At 47.1% G+C, this 25,506-nt stretch overlaps 1 protein-coding gene across 19 annotated transcripts in view; it reads right to left on the bottom strand.

Annotated features, from left to right (window-relative positions):
* Nucleotides 1-25,130, bottom strand: part of CELF6 (CUGBP Elav-like family member 6) — a 29,654-nt gene extending 4,524 nt beyond the window's left edge. For 15 of the 19 annotated variants that reach the window (XM_060095171.1, XM_060095177.1, XM_060095183.1 and 12 more), the window contains exons 1-3: nt 24,869-25,013; nt 21,044-21,126; nt 11,965-12,013 (exon numbers count right to left, since the gene is read on the bottom strand). In XM_060095171.1, the coding sequence (XP_059951154.1) occupies nt 11,965-12,013; nt 21,044-21,126; nt 24,869-25,013 (277 nt within the window). Of the gene's footprint in view, nt 1-11,964; nt 12,014-21,043; nt 21,127-24,868 lie in introns of all 19 variants that reach the window. The other 4 variants (XM_060095169.1, XM_060095170.1, XM_060095173.1 and 1 more) reach the window with 1 other exon arrangement.
* Between the last annotated feature and the right edge of the window lie 376 nt (nt 25,131-25,506).

The raw sequence follows: 25,506 nt of genomic DNA, 5'->3' as shown, positions 1-25,506 counted from the left end.
CTCCCTAGAGGGGGCTCCAAGGAAAGTCCTTTGTAAACCACTGACCTAAAAGACAGAAAATAGAATTCCACATGGTGTATGAAGAGGGATCTGAGATCATTCTCTTCAGGAACCTGAGAAGTCAGGAAAGATCTTTCATGATTCGCTTGACTAATCTGATGGTGGCTTTGCCTTGACATTGGAAGACAGGCCCTATTTGGTCAGGGAATCAAACTCTCTGAGATTGTTATTGTTCTGAGCTATGAAACTAAATTATGCCCATGTGTCTACAAGAGGCCCAGGAGGGGCTGGAGAAGATCCTAGGGTCTCCAGAGTCTCAGGGCTTCATGATGCCCTAATTTATAGTGCAGCTGTGACATTGGGTAGGGTCTGCAAGATGATGACAGCACCTAGGTAAGCTGTCATGCCACATGGAACAGCATCCAGGTAGCCCTAGGTAGGAAGAGAGAGGTCATGGCTGAGATGGAGCCCCCAGGACAGAAAAGAGGTTTGTGTGAACAGTGGTCCGATCCTTCACCTGCTCTGCCTCTTTCTGCTCTTTTCTGATGATGGTGGTCAGTCACAGCTCATATCACAGACCATGAAATCTCTGATCCTTCTGTTCCAGTGAGAGTCTCCCAAATTAAGAATTTCCTTTTCCATGATAGGGCACTGACTCTATGGTTCTAGACTACTGGGCTGTACAGAATTTGAAACTGAAATGAGGTTGGGCTATGGGCTAATCTCTATGCTGCCCACTTCACAGATATCACCTTGAGTCCTGGTGTCCTCTTTGCCACTTTACAGGGACCTTGATGGTGTTTGACAGGAGGATGATCTGGGTCACAGTGAATATAAGCATCAGATGATCCTGAAATGGTGGGATAAGTTTCTTAAGAGACCTGGTCAAAGAGAATTACAGGCTAGACTCCTGAGAGTAGCCCGCAAATCCACAGCCCTGAAGATTTTGAGGGCTGATGCATGCTCCCAGAGAGATGGAGATGATGGGATTTAGCCCAGAAAATGCAATATCCTCTAGGTCAAACTATACCAGTTTGGTAGAAAGAGGATTCTGTAAGAGGTAGGTTGGAAATGTCTGAATAAAATCATTCCATGAGTGGTGGGTGGGTCCCTAGAAAGATGGAAATTCAAACTGAGAGGCTCAACTTTCCTGGAGTGGATGGAATTGGAAGATAGCATCAGTGTGGAGTTGAGACATAGTTGGAAAGACACACAGTTGAATGGTGTAACTGCATTTTCATCATGGCCACCTATGTGTACTCCTTGCTCTTCTACCAAATGCTTTTTTGAACCCAAACCAAGTTGTTTGGACCCTAGAGGTTCATCTCCATATAGCTGTCTTGCGCAGCTGGTCATACAGGGATTCTAATGTAGGAAATGATGGGGTTGGAAGCCCAGAGTCAGAGTCAGTCCACTCCATCTTCCTCAGGAAAGGTATCAAGATGCTGTTCTAGAAAGAAGGCTCTGCCCAAGTTGTCCCAAAGGAGTCCCAAGTTTCTGGCTTCTAAGCCCCCCACAACCACTCACTTCCATGTTGGTGGGATATCATGATTGTAGAAACACTGCAGGGACAAGAAATCAGCATTGGGGTACCAACCATCAGACACATCCTAAAATTACCAGTCCACCTTTCCATCCAAATACCAACCCAGGAGATCCTATTGATGGCAGCATTTGATACTCTGACGTTCTCAGTGATGATTGCAGCATAAGGAGCCAAGGAAGACTAGGAAATGAGTGAAGGAAATATCCAGGGGAAACAAAGTCTCCTTATCAGATCTGATGAGTATCAAGGAGGGCTTTAATTCCAAAAGAAAACTATTAGAACTAAGAAAGAAATTCAGCAAAGTTCTCCTATTAAAAAAATCAACTGGGACTTCCCTGGTGGAGCAGTGGTTAAGAATCCGCCTGCTGGACTTCCCTGGTGGCACAGTGGTTAAGAATCCGCCTGCCAATGCAGGGGACACAGGTTCGAGCCCTGGCCCGGGAAGATTCCACATGCCGCAGAGCAACTAAGCCTGTGTGCCACAACTACTGAGCTTGCACTCTAGAGCTCACGAGCCACAACTGCGGAAGTCCGTGCATGTAGAGCCCATGCTCCTCAACAAGAGAAGCCACCGCAATGAGAAGCCCGCGCACCACAACAAAGAGTAGCCCCCACTCGCCGCAACTAGAAAAGCCTGCACGCAGCAACGAAGACCCAATGCAGCCAAAAATTAAAAATATAAATAAATTTATTTTTTAAAAAAAGGAATCCGCCATGGGTTCAAGCCCTGGTCTGGGAAGATCCCACATGCCATGGAGCAGCTAAGCCCGTGCGCCAAAACTACTGAGCCTGTACTCTAGAGCCCGCGAGCCACAACTACTGAGCCCGCATGCCAGAACTACTGAAGCCCGCGGGCCTAGAGCCGTGCTCCGCAGCAAGAGAAGCCACTGTAATGAGAAGCCCACGCACCATAACAAAGAGTAGCCCCCTCTCACTGCAACTAGAGAAAGCCCACACACAGCAACAGAGACCCAATGCAGCCATAAATAAATAAATAAATAAATAAATTTTAAAAAATCAACAAGAAAATCAGTTGTGTTTCTATAGACTAGCAATGAACAATCTGAAAATGAAATTAAGAAAACTATTCCACATAGCATCAAAAAGAATAAAATACTTAGGAATAAATTTAAACAAGGCTGCAAAAGACTTGTATCCTGAAAACTACAAAATATTGCTGAAGAAAACTGAAGAAGACGCAAATAAATGGAAGACATCCTATGTTCATGAATTGAAAGACTTAATGTTGTTAGATGTCAGTACTACCCAAAGCAATCTACAGATTTAATGCAATACCTATCAAAATTTCAGTGGCTTTTTCTTAAGAAACAGAAAAATCGATCCTAAAATTCATACGGGATCTCAAGAGATCCTGAATAGCCAAATAATCTTGGGGAGAAAAAGAATTTTGGAGGTCTCAGTCTATCTGACTTCAAAACTTACTACAAAGCTACAGTAATCAAAGTGTGGTACTGGCATAAAGAGAGACATTTAGGCCAATGGAGTAGAATAGAAAGGCCAGAAATAAGCCCTCACATATATGGTCAAATGATTTTCGACAACAGTGCCAGTCTTTTAAACAAATGTTGCTAAGAAAGCTGGACATCTACATACAAAAGAATGAAGTTGGACCCTTACATTGTACTGTATACAAAAATTAAATGAAAACGGATCAAAGATAAACATAAATGCTAAAACTATAAAACTCCTAGAAGAAACGGGGAAAACTTCATGACCTTGCATTTAGCAGTGATTCCTTGGATATGACACCAAAAGCACAGGCAACAAAAGTAAGAATAGAAATTTTGGACTACATCAAATTTTAAAACTACTGTGCATCAAAGGACACAACCAGAGTGAAAAGGCAACATACAGAATGGGAGAAAATATTTGCAAACCATATATCTGATAAAAATTTAATATCCAGAATATATAAAGAGCTCCTATGACTCAACAACAACAAAAATAATTCAATTTTTAAAAATGAGCAAAAGATCTGAATAGTTCTCCAAAGAAGATATACAATGACCAACAAATATATGAAAAGATGCTCAAAATCACTAATAATTAAGAAAGTGCAAATCAGAACTACGAGATATCAAGTGACACCCATTAGGATGACTGCTATTTAAAAAAAGGGGGGGAGGAAATAAATGTTGGCAAGGATGTGGAGAAATTATGTATGTATGTGCACTAATGTAGAATGGTACAAGCCGCTATGGAAAACAGTACGGCGGTTCCTCAAAAAATTAAAAATAGAATTAACATATTATCCAGCAATACCAGTTCTGCGTATATATCCAAAAGAATTGAAAGCAGAGTCTCAAAGAGATATTTGTACACTCATGTTCACCTTAGTATTATCCACAATAGTCAAAAGGTAGAAGCAACCTAAATGTCTATCAACCAATGAATGGATAAACAAAATATGGTATATATGTACAATGGAATATCATTTGGCTTTTAAAAGGAAGGAGAAATCTAAAAAAAAAAAAAAAGTTCTGAAGAACCTAGGGGTAGGACAGGGATAAAGACGCAGACGTAGAGAATGGATTTGAGAACACGGGGAGGGGGAAGGGCAAGCTGGGATGAAGTGAGAGAGTGGCATGGACATATATACACTACCAAATGTAAAATAGCTAGTGGGAAGCAGCCACATAGCACAGGGAGATCAGCTCGGTGCTTTGTGACGACCTAGAGGGGTGGGATAGGGAGGGTGAGAGGGAGACGAAAGAGGGAGGAGATATGGGGATATATGTATATGTATAGCTGATTCACTTTGTTGTAAAGCAGAAACTAACACACCATTGTAAAGCAATTATACTCCAATAAAGATGTTAAAAAAAAAAAAAGGAAGGAGATTCTGACACATGCTGCAACGTGGATGAAACTTGAGGACATTATGCTAAGTGATATAAGCCAGTCACAAAAAGACGGTTGCCAGGGGCTGGAGGGAGGGAGAAATGGAGAGTTGTTGGTTAATGGGTACAGACTTTGAGTTTTGTAAGATGAAAAAGTTCTGGAGGTTGCACAGCAATGTGAGTATTGCTAACAGTATTGAACTGTACTCTTTTTTTTTTTTTTTTTTTTTTTTTTCGGTATGCGGGCCTCTCACTGTTGTGGCCTCCCCCGTTGCGGAGCACAGGCTCCGGACGCGCAGGCTCCGGACGCGCAGGCTCAGCGGCCATGGCTCACGGGCCCAGCCGCTCCGCGGCATATGGGATCCTCCCAGACCGGGGCACGAACCCGTATCCCCTGCATCGGCAGGCGGACTCTCAACCACTTGCGCCACCAGGGAGGCCCTGTACTCTTAAAAATGGTAAAGATAGTAAAGATTATGTTATGTCTGTTTTACCCCAATTAAAATAAAATACAGTGAAGGAGGAGGCCTGAAAAATAGGGACTTAGATTAAGAAAGAACAGAGACTCCACTGTTCCTTCATCCTGATCCAGGAGAGCCAGGAGGCGAGTAAGAAAGGTAGACCAAGCCTGGGCTTTCAGGTTCCCTTAAGAGAGAAGATCTCAGCCTCCGGAGATGCATTTTTCTTTTGTGGGCTATACACTTGTATCTGAAGGGTTTGTCAGAGGTTCAGCCACAGCCATGGCTTAAAACTGTTACAACAGTTAGCTTTGGGTGATTCACTCTGAGTCAAACTGAAGGAAAGCACCACTCTTTTCCTTCGGAGGTAGAATGCATTTCAGGAAGTGAAACATTAACTTGACATTACCAGGTCTTATGCAGTACTGTGAGCCTTATCCAGTCAGGTTTTAGTTGGAAGAATACTTTTTAGAATTAAATCAGTGTGAGGATCAAAGACAGATATGAGTGTCAACTGACTAACAGAACAGTTGTTGCTAAGATCCGTGTCTGATTTAGGCCAGAGAATATGTCCCAGTATTAAGAACTTCTGAAAATTCTAGCTCAAAATTTAACTTTAACTTAAAGTTTGGTTGTTAAACACTGAATAGAATAGAATCCTAGAAAAAAAATTGGAAAAGATGGCTTACTTAGTTAGATAGTAATAATGTTTATTACTCAAAATCCAGGCTGATATTTAAACAAACCCTTGCAAATTCAGGGAGAAATTAAACAATTATAGGATGGTTATAGGAGGGTTGATGTGATGACCGATAATTGGCTTTTGAGTTACACCAAATGTGAAAATTAAAAAACAGAGGCATTACCTCAGAGAAAGTTTTAAATTTTAAAGTTAAAAAAAAAACCCTTAAAGTGAAAAGATTGCATGGATTTATTACTTAAACTATTTCTGTACCGTAGGCATCTTGGATCTGTAAATATTTGCTAAGTAAAAAATACAGCCAAGTTGGGGAAAGAGCAATCACAATTGTGACTTATGAATTTATTGATTTTATGTTATAAAATTTGAAGGATAGGAAAGAAAATACAGGAGTTCAGTGATTTTGAAGATTTTGCCTTAGAACTAAAAAATACTTTCCCTATATGATTGGTACTTACAGTTCAACTTATTTTTAGTGTTTCCATAGTAGAGATAATCTAAGTTAGGAAAAATCAACCACAGTCTCCATTATGAAGAGCAGATAAAATAGATCTATTTAGTTACCATTGTCTGAGGGATTTAGGGATCCCTAGCTCTGACCTCATGTAATTTGAGGTTAATTTAACATTTTGAAATACATGAACTTTGAATTTTCATTCAGGCAAACATTTTAATGTTCACATTCAATTAAACTCAAATGCTGAGGGAAAAGTTTTTGGCACTATGTATATTTAATTAGAAATGGGCACCTTGGGCTTCCCTGGTGGCGCAGTGGTTAAGGATCCACCTGCCAATGCAGGGGACAAGGGTTCAAGCCCTGGTCCAGGAAGATGCCACGTGCCATGGAGCAACTAAGCCCGTGAGCCACAACTACTGAAGCCCGCGTGCCTAGAGTCCGTGCTCCGCAACAAGAGAAGCCACCACAGTGAAAAGCCCGCGCACTGCAACAAAGAGTAGCCCCCGCTCACCACAACCAGAGAAAGCCCACACACAGCAACAAAGACCCAATGCAGCCAAAAATAAATAAATAAAATAAATAAATTTATTTAAAAAAAAAGAAATGGGTGCCTTTAGTATATTATGAGATAATTTCACCTTGGAAAATTAGATTAATTTTCCTTTAAGAGTGTACTGTTCAAAGGACTTCCCCTGGTGGCATGGTGGTTAAGAATCCGCCTGCCAATGCAGGGGACACGGGTTCGAGCCCTGGTCGGGGAAGATACCACATGCCACGGAGCAACTAAGCCCGTGCGCCACAACTACTGAGCCTGCACTCTAGAGCCCACGAGCCACAACTACTGAAGCCTGCGTGCCTAAAGCCCATGCTCCGCAACAAGAGAAGCCACCACAGTGAGAAGCCCACGCACTGCAACGAAGAGTAGCCCCCACTCGCCACGACTAGAGAAAGCCCGCGCTCAGCAACGAAGACACAACACAGCCAAAAATAAATAAATAAATAAATAAATCTATTGCCGAAAAAAAAAAAGAGTGTACTGTTCAATGCCACAGGATGTAAAATATAGGCACAGAGCATGGAGTATATGAACAGTGTGGGACTTGACTGCAGAATTTATGGGAACTGGGATACATTAAACATATGTATAAATATATATGTATAAACATACACATAGGGCTGGCATACATTAAAAGGCTACTATAATATAGTCCATGAAGACTTGGATGCACTCTGAGTGCCACCAAGGCTGTGAGGGATGACCATGAAAGAAGAGGACCCCAAACCTTCTATCGGGCAGATCTTGTATTGCTACTATTATTGCATTGTAAGCATTGAATGTGCAAGTGTTACCAGTAACTTCTAAAAGTAATGCAACATACAGTGTGTTTAAAATATAGGTTATTTCGAAGTGCCTATGAGGGGACTCCAAGTCAGATGGGGAAAGTCAGAGATGGCTTTGCCCTCAGAGCCTCTGTTTCCTTATTTGGAAGCTTGGAGGAAATAGCTCTTCCTGCCCTACCTATTCTAGAGGCTTGTGGGGGGAATCAAGTTTACGAGACTATCTGTGACCTGTAGAGCATGGTTTACAGAGAGTCTTATGATCTTTCAGATTTAGGAGGAGCTGTTTGGTCTCCTAGGAACAAATGGGTGGTTTTAAGAACAGTGATGTTGTAGGTAATGTTATAGCGGGAAGAAGACAGGATGTCTCTGTATCTTTCCAAGGTGTTATGAAAAATGTTTTTATAAATTTGTTTAAACATTTTTTTCTTTTTTTCTTTCTTTTTTTTTTTTTTTTGCTGTACGCGGGCCTCTCACTGCTGTGGCCTCTCCCGCTGCAGAGCACAGGCTCCAGACGCGCAGGCTCAGCAGCCATGGCTCACGGGCCCAGCCGCCCCGCAGCACGTGGGATCCTCCCGGACCGGGGCACGAACCCATGTCCCCTGCATCGGCAGGCGGACTCCCAACCACCGCGCCACCAGGGAAGCCCTAAACATTTTTTTCAATGAAAACAATTTTACTTCTATTTAGGCACTCCCCTGCTGTGCTAACACTTTGGTTTCTACAACATTGGTTGGAAGTGAAAATAAAACAGACCTATAATAGAAGTTATAAGAAAATAAAAAAATACATAGGTTATTTCAACCACAAACCTCATGTCTAGTGATTAAAAATAAGAGTAATACTACTCTGTTGCATTGGCATGAAAATTCAAGAGACAGAATGTAAAGTAACTATTTTTGTCAAAAAGCTCATGCATGTGTACATAATAGAATACTCCTGTATGGCAGATGGGAAAGAAAAGTCTTTGGACCGAAGAAGCAAACCTGATAGGTTTAGTTAGGCTGTCACAATGCTGGCCCACTTTTAAAAATTGAATTAGTTGCCAACATTTAATATAATTAAAACAGGAAACTTTCATTATGTCATGACAGTCTCACCCATTTAGGGTTACTTACCTGGCTCCTATAGCATTTGAGTTAGTGATCCCTGTTTTATGGGAAGAAAAATCTAATAATCCCTTCCAGAAAAAAATGGCAAAATTTTGGAAGATTACATTTGCCTTGATACCCCCTTGATTATGTCTGCATTGATACCAGTATTTTTGTCAGATGTAAAAATCATTATTAATCAACTGTAAACAAAGGATTTAATTTCAGGAATAATTTTAAAATATGCAAGCTCAAAGGCTTAACTGTATCAGGGCAGGTGTGACCATTAACTCTGAAGGTTTATAGAATGTTTGGGATAACAGAGATAAGACTTGAATGGGACAAGCTGTCCTACATTGGTGTCAAATGTTACATTTCAAAACCAAATTCAATACCATTTTAAAAGTTGAGTTTCTAAAGTATTAATTTGTGTCAAAATTCAGCAGAGTGCTGAACTCACTTTTGAAGAGATATATAATAGCATTGAAGAGAAGAAACACCTTTTGATCAGTATCTAACACAGATCAGTTGGTAGTAAAATACTTGTAAATTGTAAAGACCCAACTGTTTTGCAAGACTTAGTACATATGCCTCCTCTCTCCCAAATGTGTATCAGGGAACATTTGGTGACTTTGAGTGGGAACACGAAAGAATTGAGAGATCTGGTCATCCAAAACTGCAAGAAGGATTATCCATAGATGCCTGTGGAGTATATGCTCTTTAAAAGCCATCACTTAAGCAATGTAAAGCAATTATACTCCAATAAAGATGTTAAAAAAAGCCATCACTTGTCAAGAAATAGCTATGTTATACATAACTACTAAAATTATGAATTCTACTGCCAGGCAGACCTCTTTTCAGCTAGATTTTCTTTTCCTGCTCTCTTGAGCTGCTCAGAATCTGAACAGGTGTAGAGGTGAAATGCCATATGTACAGAATATGTCAATGATATTACACCTGAAAAACCTGTACAAAAACGGGGAGGCAAATGATAAAACTCATGCTGATGCCACTGCTGGGAGCCCAGATGACCAAGACATCTGGACTAGGCTAAGCAGAAGCATAATCAACGTGGAGGCCTCCTTTGGGCAGTGGCCCTCACCCTGGCAAGAGGTGTTGGACTCCAAGCAGCAAGTGTGCCCCCAGGATCCTGGATTTAGTTCCTGAACCAGACTCCAAGTTGCATTATGTTCTTCTGAGCTCTGTACATGCTCTTCCCTCTGCCTGAAATACTTGCTCCTCCTTTTTCTATTTGACTACTTCTTGTTCATCCTTGAGATCTCAGCTTAAATATTACCACCTCTGGGAGCCCACCTTGACCTCCCAGACTAAGGTGCCCCATGTTTTCCCCAATGCTTTTCAATCCCCCAGGACTTGAAAAGTATTGATCACACTGGATGATAGCTTTGTTTTACTGTTTATATCCCCTTATAGCTCCAGAGCTCCATGAGACCAGGTGCCAGGTCTGCCTTGCACTCCTAATGTGGAGTAAGTTACTCAAAAGATATTGGTTGGATGGTTGAACAAGTTACAGCCCAACCTGTCTGCTTCTTAGCTCACTCAAGTACTCTTAGGTGACCTCTCAGCTGTCTAGTGTTTGTGGGCAGGGCTGAGAAGTTGGCCAACATTGGCCCTGATGCCTAACAGTTTCCCAAGAAGCAGAAATTCTTGGGACAAGTGAACCAGAGGTTTGGTATGCAGCCTGGAACTTCTCAAAAACCAGTCTGGAAAGAATGAGATGGAAAAGGAGGATGTGTGTTTGGAGGAGAGGGAGGAAGCTTGGAAATATCTCCTCAAGACAAAGTGGGATGATAACATCTTGACCAGAAGTGGAGAATCAAGGACCAAAGATCAGAAAATCTAAAAGGAGGAAGAATGGATTTCTTGGAGGAAAGAACTCCACAATGGAACTATGAAGCTACTAGAGTCCCTTGTAGGTGTGGACACTGAGCCTGAAGTCTGAGAGGATGTGCAGAATTATTAGGAGTCAATAAATGTCTGTCAGTTGGGTTCCATTCTCTCCCTGATCTTGGGCAGCTTCTTTTACCTAATAAAAAGCCATGGCTGGTCTTCCCTGGTAGTGTGGTGGTTGGGGGTCCGCCTGCCGATGCAGGGGGCATGGGTTCGTGCCCCAGTCCGGGAAGATCCCACATGCCGCGGAGCGGCTGGGCCCGTGAGCCATGGCCTCTGGGCCTGCGCGTCTGGAGCCTGTGCTCCGCAATGGGAGAGGCCACAACAGTGAGAGGCCCGCGTACTGCAAAAAAAAAAAAAAAAAAAGCCATGGCTGACCTCCCTAAGGTGGGGAGAAAGTCTTAAGAGAGAGTCAGCAAATGTCAGGGAGTGCTCCAGGCAGATTTCTTGGAATGATTTAACACCCAAGGACAAGAAAGACACCAAGAACTGACACCAGAAGCTGGTATTGCTTTTCCAGCATGGAAGCCAGCCAGAACTCGGCTGGGTGTCAAAAAGCACAGGCTCGGATGGACCTAGAGTCTGTCATACAGAGTGAAGTAAGTCAGAAAGAGAAAAACAAATACCGTATGCTAACGCATATATATGGAATCTAAAAAGATTGTACTGATGAACCTAGTGGCAGGGCAGGAATAAAGATGCAGACGTAGGGAACGGACTTGAGGACACGGGGAGGGGGAAGGGTAATCTGGGACGAAGTGAGAGTGTGGCATGGAAATATATACACTACCAAATGTAAAACTGATAGCTAGTGGGAAGCAGCCGCATAGCACAGGGAGATCAGCTCGGTGCTTTGTGACGACCTAGAGGGGTGGGATAGGGAGGGTGGGAGGGAGACGCAAGAGGGAGGGGATATGGGGATATAGGGATACATATAGCTGATTCACTTTGTTGTACAGCAGAAACTAACACAACATTGTAAAGCAATTATACTCTAATAAAGATCAAAAAAAAAAGCACAGGCTCTCAAACCCTCCTGTTCTTAAGGAGTATTAGTCTTTCTGCACTAGGAAACAGTGCAGCTAAAAAAAAAAACTTTTGAAGACTTTCCATGGTCCTCAGCATAGAGTTCAGTTCCTTAATATGGCCTACAAAATCTGTCTTACGAGCCTTATCTTTTTCCCAAGGCAACTGAAATGAAGGAATAAGTGGCTCCAACCCAGACTGGACTGAATTCTCTGTAATCAGAAGATCTGGAAAAGGAGAATAACTCTAACCTGGTTCTTCAAACAAACCTGGAAGTTCCACCTGTTAAAACAGGAATGAGCTCCCTCCAGGGGCAAGGTGGCAAGAACTCCCTTCCTCTATGTCCAGCCTCTATCTCCTGCCTCTTCTGGGTCTGGGGATGCTGGGACCCCATGCCTCCTCAGTCTGACCTGGGATGGCTCAGCTGTCTGGTGCTAAGTAATCTGGTCCCTCCCTGCTTGCCCCTCTTACCCAGGGAGGCTCTAGTAATAAACCCTAGATAGGCCTGACTCCAGAAGTGGGCCCACCATCCCCGACATGGATGATACCCTGAGATTCGGCAAGCAAGCAAGTTACCTCCTCGGCCCTCACTGGCAGCCGGCTTCACTTGGATGGGACGATTCATCTGAAAGACATCGGACCAACACACCCAGTCAGCGTGACTGCCTGGCCCTGCCCCAGCTTCTCCACCCCTGGACTCCTCAGGATCTAATCCCTCACCCCTTTGAACTCTACACCCCACCACTCTCACACAGGGATTATAGATTTTCTCCAAGATTCCTCCCTTAAAGGCAGGAGTTTAGAAGGTGCTGAAGCCTGAAGAATTAGGCGATAGGAAGCTCAGGGGCAAGCAGAGGAGGGACTGTGGAGGTCAGAAAGATTCTCCTGCCTTGGCTCTGTGTAGGGACCATGTGCGGCCTGTCCCTCTGGCTCCTGGACTTCCTTAAAGGCTTTGGGTGCGAGGAATTGGGTAGGAGGGCAGATGTGTGTTCTGTGTCTAAAACTGAGAATATACTTCTATGTGTCACTTAGATTAAACAATCTGGGAATCAGATTTAGGGCCATCTACCCCCAACTCTGCCATTTAATGGTTGTATGACTTCGAGTAAGCCATCCTCTCTCAGATTCAACTTGTCAAATGAGAAAAACCTTCCCCAAGCTTCTATGTCACCATAGTTTCTACCCTCACCCTCTCAGTCCCCTCCCTGGGACCCCTTCCCCTGAGGATGCTGGAGCTCTCCAGGGCACCATCCTTGGCCCTACTCATCCCACTCTTCCCTTTTTTCCTGGCTAATCTCATCCACACCCACAGCCTCAGCTCCTGTCCCCACAGTGATGACTCAGAGCTCTGCGTCTCCAGCCTGTACCTCCCTCCTGAGCTTCAGACCCATGTGCCCAGCTTCTTGCCAGACACCCTGCCTAGAAAGTCCACTGGCACCTTCCACTCAACACACCCAAACCAGAGCTCATCTTTTGGCCCAAACCTGATCCTTCCAGTCATCCAGGCTATAAACCTGGAAAGCAGCTTGACTCCTCCCTCCGTACCCTCCCCCACCAACCAATTTCACCTTCTAATTCAGAGGTTCCCTGATCAGGGGTAGATAAGAATCACCTGGGAACCACATCAGACTCTTAAGTTGGGGGATTGTATAATTTGTAAACGCTCCTAGGTGATTTCGATATATACCCCACCCACTCCCATCCCCCAACCATCCTGAGAGAATTCACGATTGAATCCCCATCTCACCTTCCTCTCATGGGTGTTGTGGGGATCACATGACATAATGGGGACGCAAAAGGTCTTTGTAAACAGCCAAGAGCTGGGTGCGTAGGATGTGAGGAATTATTGTTGGGGGGCAGACAGCTGAGTGTCGGAAGGAAAGAAGAGCAGCCTTCCTGTTCGTGGAGGAAGGGGAACTGATGGCCATCTGGCCTGAGAAGGTGATGATCTGACCCCCTCCCCTCAGGAAATGCAATGCTTCTGCACCAATCAGGGGCCACTCCATCCCCTACCAGTGTGCTCGTTGCCGAGACAACAGGCAGCTTCCTGTTACCATAGCCACAAGTGCTACCTAGTAACCATAGTAACGCCCTGGCAGTCACAGTTGAGCAATTTCCTTTGGATCAAATTTGGGGGAGGGGGAGTGGGGAGGGCTTAAAAAAAAAAAAGAAAAGGAAAGGAAAACAGGCCAAGCCCGAACCAGCGCAATCCCCCTGTCACCCAGGGCTCAGGTTCTTATGCGTTCTTACACACCCACCCGCTGGTGGTGGAGCACCTGCAGTGTACCAGGCTGGGGGTGAGGGCCGAGACACCGACAGGACTCGGGCTGCAGTCTAGAGGGGTGACAGATCAATCCAAGGAGATCAGGGCGAGCTGGACAGGTCTGGATGGCCTGGACCAGGGACCAGGAGGACAGGACCCATCCCTGGGCATGGCCACCTGTGACTGTGGAGGAGAGACCAAGAGACAGAGCCGGGCTTCCCTGGTGGCGCAGTGGTTGAGAGTCCGCCTGCCAATGCAGGGGACACAGGTTTGTGCCCCGGTCCGGGAGGATCCCACATGCCGCGGAGCAGCTGGGCCCGTGAGCCATGGCCGCTGAGCCTGCGCGTCCGGAGCCTGTGCTCCGCAATGGGAGAGGCCACAACAGTGAGAGGCCCGCGTACCGCAAAAAAAAAAAAAAAAGAGAGCCATGGAGAGCAGAGACACAGGGAGAGATGAAGAGACATAGGAAGACAGAAATCATGAGGGAGTAAGACAGACCTACACAGGGGCAAGGAAAGAGAGGAATACTGGGGGAGATGGAAGGAAATGAGGGGAAAAGGGGTCAGGAAGCGGGGGTGCAGGAAAGGTAGGGAGGAGTGTGGCAGAAGGGTAGAAGCCTGGGGTGGGGGGCAGTGAGGGCGAGCAAGACCATCCTTATTTTATTAGTTCTTAAATAGATCCTAAGAATTTCTTGCTGGAGCCTAGAGTGATGAGCACATGTAACAGCAGTGGTTTCCATGGCAGCTGCCTCCCCGGCTGGGTTTCTGGGGAGATGGAGCTCATCGGTGCTCTGGAGGATGTCCCTTTTCCCCCTCCTCCTCTCCACCACTGTTTGATGGAGAGCGGGCATTAGGTGGTACATACATGTCCCACGTGGACCTGGCAGAGTCCAGGTCTCGGAGGCTGGGCACCTAGACTTTCCACCACTTGGGCATGTTGCCAGTATGTCCAGAACTCTGTGAAGAGCCCTGGGCTGGGCCCTTCAGGGGAGACAGCGATGACCCTAGGACCTTGTCCTCAAAGGCGTATAGAGGGGAAGATAATGCCACCATTTCCAGAGAGCCCACTATGTGCCAGGCCCTTCCTGGGGCACTTTACATACATTGTCTCTAAATTCCTTCCAACCACTCTACAAGATAGTGCCGTTGTTTCCACAGTATAGATGAGAAAGCTGAGGCTGAGGGGGGTTAAATCACTTGTCCAAGATCACATGGTGGGTAAGTGGTTGAGCTGGGATTTGCCTCCAGGTCTGCCTGACACTGAAGTCCATGATTTTTGCATTGTGTCTCTCAGCTCCGTTCTTAAGACATGAACACAACTAACGAGGCACAGAGGGACCAGGACCTTGGGAGGCGTGCAAGGTAAAGTGCTGTGGGAGAGGCTGACTCCAGCTGGAGAGGCTGGCTCAGGGAAAGTTTCATGGGGGAGGCAGGGTTGGGTTTGAGCTGGGTCTTGCAGCACTGGGGTCATTTGGGCCATGTGGAGATCGTGGGAGAGGTGGGGCTGGAGGCTGAACACTCCAGGTGGCTGGGGTATGGAGAGGGAGATGCAAGTCTGAAGGAGCAAGGGTTTTCTGGTGGGCACCTGACACCAAGGGAGCTAGGGTAGTACAGATTGCTGCCAAGTCAGACAGACGTGTGTTTAAATCCTGGCTCCATCACTGACAACTTCCTTAAGGTCTCTGAGCCTCAGTATCCACACTAGTAAAAGGGGACTCAGGATTCCACCTTGAAGGGGTGTGGTGAAAATGACAAAGGCAAGATCTTAGTAGGTGCACCAGATGTAATACATTTTTTGTTTGTTTTTGCTTGTGTGGGTTTTAAGTGGAAGGATATGAAATTGAAGGGTAGGCAGGGGCCTGATCAGGGCAGGTTGTGAAAACCATGACAAGGAACTTTGACTTTGTTGTATTTCAAAGGCAATAGGGATCCAGGGAAGGATATTAAGTAGCGGAGGGGTCTGTCTTATGAAGGATCCCATGAGCTGTCATTATGCAGAGAAAGGATTGGAAAGGGAAAGATTAGAGGCAGGAGGATCAGTGATACAGGTGAGGGTGAGGGTGACCTGGACTAGGGCAGAAGGAAATGGACAGATTCAGGAGATGTTCAGGAAGAATTAACTGGACTAAAGTTCTCTTGGATGTGGGGACTGAGGGAGAGGAGGGAATTTTGGCTGACTCTCAGGTTTATGGCTTAGGTGTTGGGGAAGTTGGTAGTTTGGGAGTCAGGAGGTGCAGGGGGAGTCCTCAGGGGAGGATCCCAAGATGGTGATGACAGAGTTGGGAAGAGTAATGCTCCCCAGGCTCTGGGCCTTCAGTCTCCACTGGGAAGTGGTTAGGGAGGACACCCGGTTTTTAGGTCTGTTCTGTGTGGCTAAAGGAGAAAGAGAGCTGCCCACATGAGCTACCTGGGCAACCCTACCCTGCCTCGTTCCTGCCACAGCCAGGGGAGGGATGTGGAAGCGGGGTCAAGTAATCACTGTTCCCCTTTGAAGAAAAGAGGGCATTGCCTCCTTGGCCAAGAACTTGTCATGGGACCTCACAGGAGCTGTTGCCCTTGGCTGAGCATCTATTCCCCTGAGACTTTCCCGAGTCCAGGCATATTTCTGCTTCAGGGCTCAGCCCTGGAGGGGAAATCAAGGGAGAGTATGTCAGAAAGAGGAGAGGACAACCTGCTCCAAGCAGTGGAGTGGAGAAGGTCAGAGGCAGGACAGACACGTACGGCGTCCTAGTCCTTCTGCCCTGTAAGCAGCAGGGAAGGCAAGACCTTACCCCTTCTCCCTGCTTGACTTGCCAAAAATTCCTGCCTTTGGGCTCCACATTGCCCTCTTCACACTCTTCTGTCCTGATCACAACTCTTCCCTCCACTCAGCACTCATGTCCTCAGCCCCTTCCCCTCACCATGGGAAGAATGCTTATTGGAACCTCCCCAAAGAAGGGACTACTGATGGGTCTAAGAGAGGTGTCATGGGTGCAAGAAAGAGTGGAGCCGATAAAAAGGAAACCACCATTTTCAGTACTTTGTTCTACCTCACCCCCCTCCTCTAATTCAACCCACTGCCAAGTCCCACTCGTTCTAGAATCTATATGGATTTCCTAAATAGTTCTCAAGTCCATCCTCTCCTCCCCGTTCCTACCCTAACCCTAGCTCCAGGCCAGTATCATCACTCACATGCCCTCAGCAAGCGTTTCCAGAGGGTCATCTGCCTTTAGCATTGCGTCCTCTCCACCCCAGCATTCACGCTGTAGCCAAAGTGATCTTTCAGTACCAGTCCCTCACTCTTCCCTGTTCAAAATCTACCCACAGTTCCCCATTACAAGCCGCCCAGTAAAGCCCGAGATCCTAAGACTGGGAGCCAAAACCTGTTAGTCCTGCCTCCCATGCTGCCCAGCATGCATGATACTCTCCATTCACTTGGAGCCTTAGACATCTTTGCTGGGCACTTTCCCTGACGGTCCCCAGAATTCCAGAAGACACTTTTGTCTTTTAGGTTTCTAGGCCTTCAAACATGATGAAGTATGATCATGATTCGGCTCAGACAGCATCTCCCCTGTGAAGCATCTCCTCCTTCTCCACCCCTGATGCTTCTTCTACGTGCCCAGAGGTTAAACCCCACTGAGGTGCAACAAGTTATTTCTGGGCTGGAAGCTCCTTGAGGGCAAAGGTGCCAGCTCATGCACTGGGCAGCTGCTAGCACATACAGTGCCTTTGTGTGAGTTACAAAGAGGCAACCCTGTGGGCAAATTAGGAAAAATGTCCCCCTTCCTCTGGGCTGACATAGTCCTGTGATAATGTGCATGGCTTGGTCAATAGAGCATGGCTGGATTTCGGGCCCTTTTTGCCTTTTCCACTCAAGCTGTTTTGTGCAGGGCACAACCTGCCAAAGCAAATGTACTCAGTTATGTCTGTCTCCTTCATGGTGTTTGAAGGGATGGATGCCCAGGGGAAAGGAGAGCATGAACATGGAGGGAGACAAGTGCGGGGGCAGGAGGGAACCTTCTGAATCCCAGAAGGTGGGGCTGAGGTTGGGCCTCACTTTCTTCAGGTGGATTCTGGAGCCTAAAGTGAGGCTGAAAGAAGTAATTCTAGCTTCATGGGGACGAAGCTGTAGAAGATGGGACAGACCACTGAGGTTTGAAGGGAGTCCTGAGTAGGGAGTCAAGCTTTGATAGGTGACAGAAATTAGCAGGGAGCTCGTGGAGGGGGGCCGAGGGGAGGTCCCAGTCCAGCAGATAACATGAAATTTCTCCTAGCGGTTCAGGCTTACTCTTTAGGTTTGACCCAGCCTTTCCTAGTCCCACAGCGACAGTCCTGCCTGCCTCCAGTCAGAGTCCAGATTGAAGTCTTGTCCCTGCTTCTCCAGTAGATGGCAGGTGTGCCCAGGACCCAGTGCCTACAGAGAGCTGGGCACCCTCCTCTCCATGCTGGTGGGCCTGAGGCCAGGTGACTAAAGCTACTGCTGCCCCTGGCAGGCCCAGAGGAAAGATTGACGACTCGGCCACTGCTGGGGCTGGCCAACAGGGCCATCGATTTTCATTTAGGAGAATAATTAAATATTAATTTTCACTTTGTTAAGCTGAGGAGGGTGAATAAGCCAATCCTGGCAGTACAAGAGGAAGTCAGGCCATGTTGGAAGCCTGTAGATGAAAGGGTGAGAGGGGGCAGATGTACCCAGTCACCATCCCCTCCAGAACTTTAGACCCCTATCTGCCACCAGCTTGGCTCAGGTAACAGTGCAGTGGTTAAGTGAATGAGTTCTGCAGCCAGACTACTTGCACTCAAAGCCCACATCTTCCCATTAGTAGCTACATGACCTTGGGCAAGTCACTTGTTTTCTATGACTCAGTTTCCTTATCTATAAAATGGGAATGTCAATAACAATACCTTCTTCATAGAGGATTAGATGAATTTGAACCTGTAAAGTGCTAGGAACACTGTCTGGTATCAATATATGTTAGTTATTATTATTTCTATTTTCTCTCCCAGAAATTGTCCCAGTAGTATAGGGCTTCACTGTCCTTATCTCAGGTGCTCTCAGCCTCATAGAGTACCCCAGGTACCCCGTCTCTTGTGGAACCCTGTGGCTGGTTGAGGAGGGGATTTTTTTTTTTTAACATTTATTTATTTATTTATTTATTTATTGGCTGCATCAAGTCTTAGTTGCGGCACGCAGGATCTTTCGTTGCAGTGCGCAGGCTCTTCGTTCTGGTGCACGGGCTTCTCTCTAGCTGTGGCATGCAGGCTTAGTTGCCCCGCGGCATGTGGGATCTTAGTTCCCCAACCAGGGATTGAACTGGCATCCCCTGCATTGCAAGACGAATTCTTAACCACTGGACCAACAGGGAAGTCCCTGAGGAGGGGATTTGTCCTCCCAAAGTTCATCTTAATTTTTTCAGTGCCTTTCATTTGCTTTCAGGATAAAGTCCAAACCCCTCAGCCTGGAGTTCAAAGTTTCCTCTTCAGCCACTGCCCTCTGTGGATCTTCTCTCTGGTCTGGCCCCTACTCACATGGGGGGCCCCTCCTCTACACTCCCAGCCTCATTTCACACCCATCTGTTCCTCTTGTCTCTGCACCTTTACCATGATGTTTCCCACATGGAGTGTTAACCGTTTGTATCATTGACTCAATTCTAGTGACAGAAGTCATTTACTCCCAAGGTTGGATGAGTAATGACTTCTACTATTACTCCTAGTAATGCTGCTGTTACTACTACTACTACTACTACTACCACCAGCTAACCTGTATTGAGTACTTATTGTCTGCCAAGATCTGTGTTAAGCACTTTACATGACTTAGTTCATTTAATTATTATAACAACCCTACAAGTTCAATTTCATAGATGAGGAAGCTTAGGCTTAGAGAGGTAAAGACTTGCTCAAGGTCATAGAATTAGTGAGTGGTAGGGCCTGGATTGACACCCAGGTCTGTCTGACTCCAGAGCCTGCATACAGAGGATTGGCGAGGGTGATAAGTTAGTGTTACTTGACAGTGAGTCTTCAAGAGCGAGGCTCAAGTTCCTTCAATTACAAGGATTGGTTCTAGGATCTGATGCCCCAATAACAGCCTGATCAGCTCTAAGTAAAGCCTGTCTTATTGCTGGAGAGCTCCACTTCAGAGAAGTGACTTGTTTACACGGAACTGAAATTAGTGCATCTGTTCTTTATACCCCACTGATCCTGCTCCTGCTCTGTGAGGCCACCCATAGGAAACCAAATCCCTCTTCAGGACCTGAAAGCGGTTACCCACCCCAACAGTAATATGTATCAAGATCTTACTCTGTGTCAGGCACTTGCTAAGCCTCAGTTAATCCTCACAATAGCCCAGTGAGCTAAGTGTTAGTATAACCCACTCCTTATAGATGAGGAAATTTTCTAGTAATGTATCTGAAGACACAGAAGTGGTAAATGGCAGAGCTGGGATTCAAATCCAGTCTGTGAGTCTCAAAAAACTAGTATTCTTAATTATTATGTTATGATGCCTCCCTATTGCAGCCCCCACTAAACCCTATATTCTCCAGCTAAATATCCCCAATTCTTCAAATTATCATTCCATAATATATTTATGTCCCCATCCCATCCTAGTCTCTTTCTGGTAGGCTAATGACCCTCTTAAATCTGAGGCCTGGAAGTGGATATGAGTCCCATGTTTGGCCTGCCTGGGACACTTGAATAGCGTTCTTGTTCTAGACATATCACTCCTTGGACAAGAAAGAATGAGGCTGTGTAGTATGACTTGCTCTTGGTGAACCCACACTAGTTCCTAACAATCACCACTTTCTTCCTTCCACAGTAGGTCCCACTTTGCCTTTTGTCCAGTGATTAGCCATTAGCCAAGGCCATATCAAGTGCCACTGATACACAGTAGCCTAGCTGCCTGTGGAATCAGATCTCTCTTAACTTTAGCTAAGTGTTTGGGGTGTGGAGGGAAAGCAATCTTGGTGAGTCAAGACACCCCAAAAAACATTACAGGAAGAGGACCAGAGGGAAGTGCCATCAATGACCCTAGAACTGGAGGAAGTGGGATACCAGACCAGCAGAGCCTCTCCTCCATGTATCTGCATATATGCTCACACCAGTGACAAATGACACCTAAAATCATGATTTTAGCCAACATGGACAAACTCTAGCATAGCTCACAACAGTAATGCTTTTCCTAAATATGGGCATGGTACACTTAGCTCAAGAGTCTTGAGCCCATTTCTTTGGACCAGAAGACTGAACATAACACATAACCTGTAGCTGTTAAGGGTACAGGTAAGTCATCTCCTGGAAAGATGACTCTTCTTCTAGTTCCTGGTCCCAGCCCAGCCCCTATCTGCTGCTTTGGTGTGCACATAGGGCATGTCCCCAGCCTGAGGTGATTTCCCCCCGCCCCCAACCCTGGTGGACTTACCCCTGGCAGGGTCTTCTGCTCGTGCAGTGCACTCTGGGCCTTGAGAGCAGAGTCCCGGGCGCAGTAGGTGAGGAAGGCACAGCCTGGGGAGGAAGAGGCTGGCTCAGGGGGTTTCCTGAAACCCCCAGATACTCTTCCTGGAAAGACCCCATTAAGTTGACAAACTCCAGGCCACTCTCCTTTAAACAAGGACACTACTTCTGAGAAGGCTTCTCTGCCTCTCACCTTCTCTGAAGGGAGGGGCTTCGTGTGCCTGTGTCCCAGGCTCTGGCTCCTTCTCAATTGCTCGTGGCCTCTTGCCTACGGAACATGTGTACCCACACCCAGTCACATGCTAATACAATCCCACATCTCCCCTCCCCACTCCAGCCATAAATCCTGTTAGGGTTAGACCTCCCTAAGCAGCTTTGCCTTCAGCTTTAACCCCAGCCTCCCCTTTCCTTTTTGGATTCATACTCCCAAAGTCTCTCAGAATCAGCCTCAATTCCTTCCCAACTCAGTTTCAGATGGGAGGAGACAGAAGAGGAGGAGAAAGTTTGGGACCCCAGGACCCCAGAACTCCTTCCTAACACCTCCTCCTAGTTTGAGTCTGAGGAAGGGATAATTTTGAGGCTTGGAAGATGGGACTAGTTTAAGGGTGTCCTATGGGTAGGAGCTTCTAGGGACTTCCAATCCTATCCAAGGAACTTGATCTGTCAGCTCTCCCAGGACTTCAAGATAGGGCCTCTTAAATAGTTATTGTGCCCCAAATTTGACTTCTCTAAAACAACCAGTAGATACAGGGGAGAGAAGGAGTCGGGGCTGAGCCAAAGGATCAGTCCTACCCTCTCTTTGTCCAGCCTCAGAACCTGTAGCCTGCTAGGAAGCACAGGGCCAAGATTCCTTCTTTTCCAAAAGTCGTTGAGCACTCACTCATTCCGAAAAGATTTATTGAATACTTATTTTTGGTGGGACATTATGACAGCTTGAAGGTAAAGTGGCAACAAGACAGATACATTTCCTGCCCTCAAGGGGATCACGTAAAGGATCATGAGGGGGATGTATCTAACTCCACAAGGTTGAGGAATGTCTCAAAGAACACACTGAATTCTCAAAACAAACGGGTGTTAATGAGGTAACAAAAAGTGTGGCGATTATTTCAAGCAGAGAGAATAGTACATGTGATGACTAAGTGAAGAATTCAGTGTGTTGGGGAAATGGATGGAAGGCTAGTATGGTTGGAGATTGGTAACTTAGGGGCAGAGTGGCCAGTGAGGTATGCAGGGATCAGCTCATCTATAACCTCAGTCTGGATTTTGAACTTTTTCCTAAGAACAGTGGAGAGCCACTAAAGGGTTGTGACATTAGGTCTGTGTTTTCAAAAACAACCTTCTGAGTGTAGGAAGGAGAAAGAGTGAAGGAAGATAAAGTGGATGTGGAAAGCCATTAGGAGCTTGGTGCAGTTTTCCACTTAGACCTCAGCAGACTTCAAAGGCAAATGGGAACATTTTCTCCAATGTCTCCTATGTGGTTGCCCTCTTAAGGTGGGCGGATATCTGCCATTCATTGGGTTAAAGTGACCTTAGAGAACTCCTGGGACAAACTCTTATCATATCAATAGGGAAACTGAAGCCCAGAGAGTATATAAGTGGCAGGATAGGGTTTGGAATCTCCAAACTCCTAGGCTGAGCTTGTTTTCAAAGCACTGTGGCTGCCCGCCGTGGTACTCAGCCATCAAAAAGAAAACGAGTCACTCTGGCTTTTGGACATCACTGTTGCTGGGGAGAAGGTGGAGAATATGTTGACTTGGAGACCCTCCCCAGTGATCTTGCAAGGCAACCCCGCCTTCAAGAGCTGTGGGTTGGTTTGGGGATAAATCACCAAACACCTGATTCCGCTTACATCTCTGCTCCATCTACTGCCACCAAGCCATATTAGCTGACATCAGAACTGGGCAGGGCTGGGGCCCTCTCAGAAAGGCTCGAGGGCCTAGTTGCTGCCTAAAGGAGCCCTGTGTGACTACCTGGGAAAGGGAGTGGAAGAATGGAGGGATAAAAAGACAGAGAAGCATGGCTTGAAGGACAGATGAAAGAAAAAAAAACAGGAAGAATTAGAACTAAGTGTAGAGAGAAAGAGAGAAAGGATGAGGGAACAGTTCAGAGACTCTGATGGTGTTTGAGTGAGAATTAAAGGTATTCTATACACTTCCCTTACTGTACAGATGGCTCAGAAAGATTAGCTTGTACTTACATACTGAAATAAATGTCTAGAAAATAAGAAAATAAATTGCCATGGATGGATGTACAGCTGGGCAGCTGGACTGTGTTAGAAGGAATCTGGATGGTATGGTCTTGTCATTTCATGCCCCTCTAAAAATGACCCCACACAGGAGGGTGGAAGATGCACTGCTTCACAGCTGCTCCCGGATCTTCTATGGGCATTTTCCTGGAGCCTCTATGTTAGTGTGCCTAGGAACTCTCCAAAGCCTCTGAGTTGAAAAGGTGGCAGCCTGATTCCAGCTCTTAGCCCTTAGGAAAGTACGTTTAGCTGTTACCCAGGACCCACCACTTCTCTCCTGGAAAGATCATGGAGGATAGTTGGGGACCCTCCCCCACTCCCCAAACCCTGAAACTTCAGCATGGTGAAGGCGGGGAGAGGAAAAGGTGTTTCTTCTCAAATAACTTCCTTCCCCTGCCCATGTATGAATGTGTCTCTGGCTCTCTTACTCCAGCCCAGCCTGGACAGACTTTTCTGCATGTAAACAAGCCTCCTCCCTATTCCTACAGGAGGAAAGGGGTGTGGCTGGACAGGACCGTGGTGCGTCTCTCTCTAGCAAGGGCAGGGAGAAGACCCCTTTCTGCCTCTTCAACCTGACCGACCCTGAGGCTCTGGTCCACAGGCTCTGGTCCAGGACCACCCTGTGAGGGAGGGAGAGCAGGAGGCCATAAAGAGGATTGGGAAGGGACAAATATGTGTCACAGGAGTGGGAAGATTAGAGGGTAAAAGAAGTGTAGATTCAGCTGAGACGAAACCTGAGATGAGGGGGCACAAGGTGGCTGGAGTTCCCAGCTGAGATCAGAGTTCTGGACTCAGATCAGAAAAGGAAGACAGTGTTAGGATTCTGGATGGGAGTAGGAGAGATTGAGGCTATTGTTAAGCATGAAGGTGGAATTTGGTGCTGAGAGCCTCCGGGGAGGGGAATTGGATTTTGTGACTTAGACAGGCATGGGTTCTGAAGAAGGGGAGAGTTTGGGTCTGTGAGATTTTAGGTTGGCAGTGTGAATCAAAAGAAGGTTCTGGGGGTTGACTGGTCTTGGAGGCCAGAATGAGGGGTGCAAGCCCAAAATGTGTGTGAAGGTGGTTAGGCCTGAGTGGGGTAGCACCAGATTGGGGTGGAGGGATGGTGGTTCAGGAATGATTGGGTCCAGGGTTTGGGAGATTGAAGGTGTCAGAGACCTAGAAGGTGGAATAAGTTTCCAAATTCCAGGATTTGAGATGTCTGATGGAAGGGACAGAGGGAAGTCCAGCTGAAAGGCGAGGAGTGTTGGGCTGTGAGACGTGAAGGGTAGGGAGTTGGAGGTTAGAGTGGAGTACATGTCGGGACCAGAGTGATGATCAGAGGGAGGATGTCAGAGAGAAAATTCTGGGTTGGGGGTTCTGTGATCTGGGAAGAAGACTGGGCTGAAGTGGGCTGGTATTAGACTGGTGTTGGACTGGCTCTAGGTAGGGCTAGGGTTGGGGCTGGGGTTGAGGCTGGGATTTGGGCTGGGCCGCACTCTAATCGGAATGGGGCTGGGCAGGGCTGGGCAGGCTGGGCTGGGCTGGGCTGGGCTGACCCCCGCGCACCTTTGTGGAGGCCGGTGAGCCGGTCCTTCAGCACCGTCAGCTCGTAGATGCGGCCGAACTCCTCGAACAGCGGCTTGAGGTCCTGCTCGTCCAAGCCCCTCGGGATCTGCCCCACGAAGAGCTTGATGGCGTCGTGGTCCTTCATGGGCACGGCAGGACCCGGGTTTAGCCCGCTCATGCCGACGCCGCTGTCCGCGGTGCTGAAACCCAGGCGCGGGCCGGGGCTGGCGGGCGGCGCAGACCCTCCGGGCGCTGCGGCCATATCCCCGCCCGGTCCGCCCTCCCGCCGGTCCCGCCTGTCCCGCCGTCCCCTCCCTGGACCGGTGGCGAGGGCCAGGGGGGGAGGGGGCGGGACACGGGCAGCGAGGGCGGGGGGCTGCACCGGGGGCGGGGTCCGGATGGAGGGGCGTAGAAAGGGTGGGGCGGGCTGGAAAAGGGCGGGGCAGGGGGCGGGGCAGGCCCGGGCCGAAGCGGCGGGATGCTGGGGTCTGGCTTCAGGTCCCCGCGCCTCGCTCTCTGGGCTCCCGCCCGAGCTCTCACGGAGCTGAGCCCCGAGCCCCAGCCCCCGTGTTTGATGACGTAAGGCAGCTGGCCGCCGGGTCTACGCAAATGATTTGCATAATGAGGAAGCAGCGGCC

The sequence above is a fragment of the Mesoplodon densirostris genome, chromosome 4 (assembly GCF_025265405.1).
Source record: "Mesoplodon densirostris isolate mMesDen1 chromosome 4, mMesDen1 primary haplotype, whole genome shotgun sequence".
In the NCBI taxonomy this organism is placed as follows: domain Eukaryota; kingdom Metazoa; phylum Chordata; class Mammalia; order Artiodactyla; family Ziphiidae; genus Mesoplodon; species Mesoplodon densirostris.
This window is presented reverse-complemented; position numbering and strand designations above follow the sequence as displayed.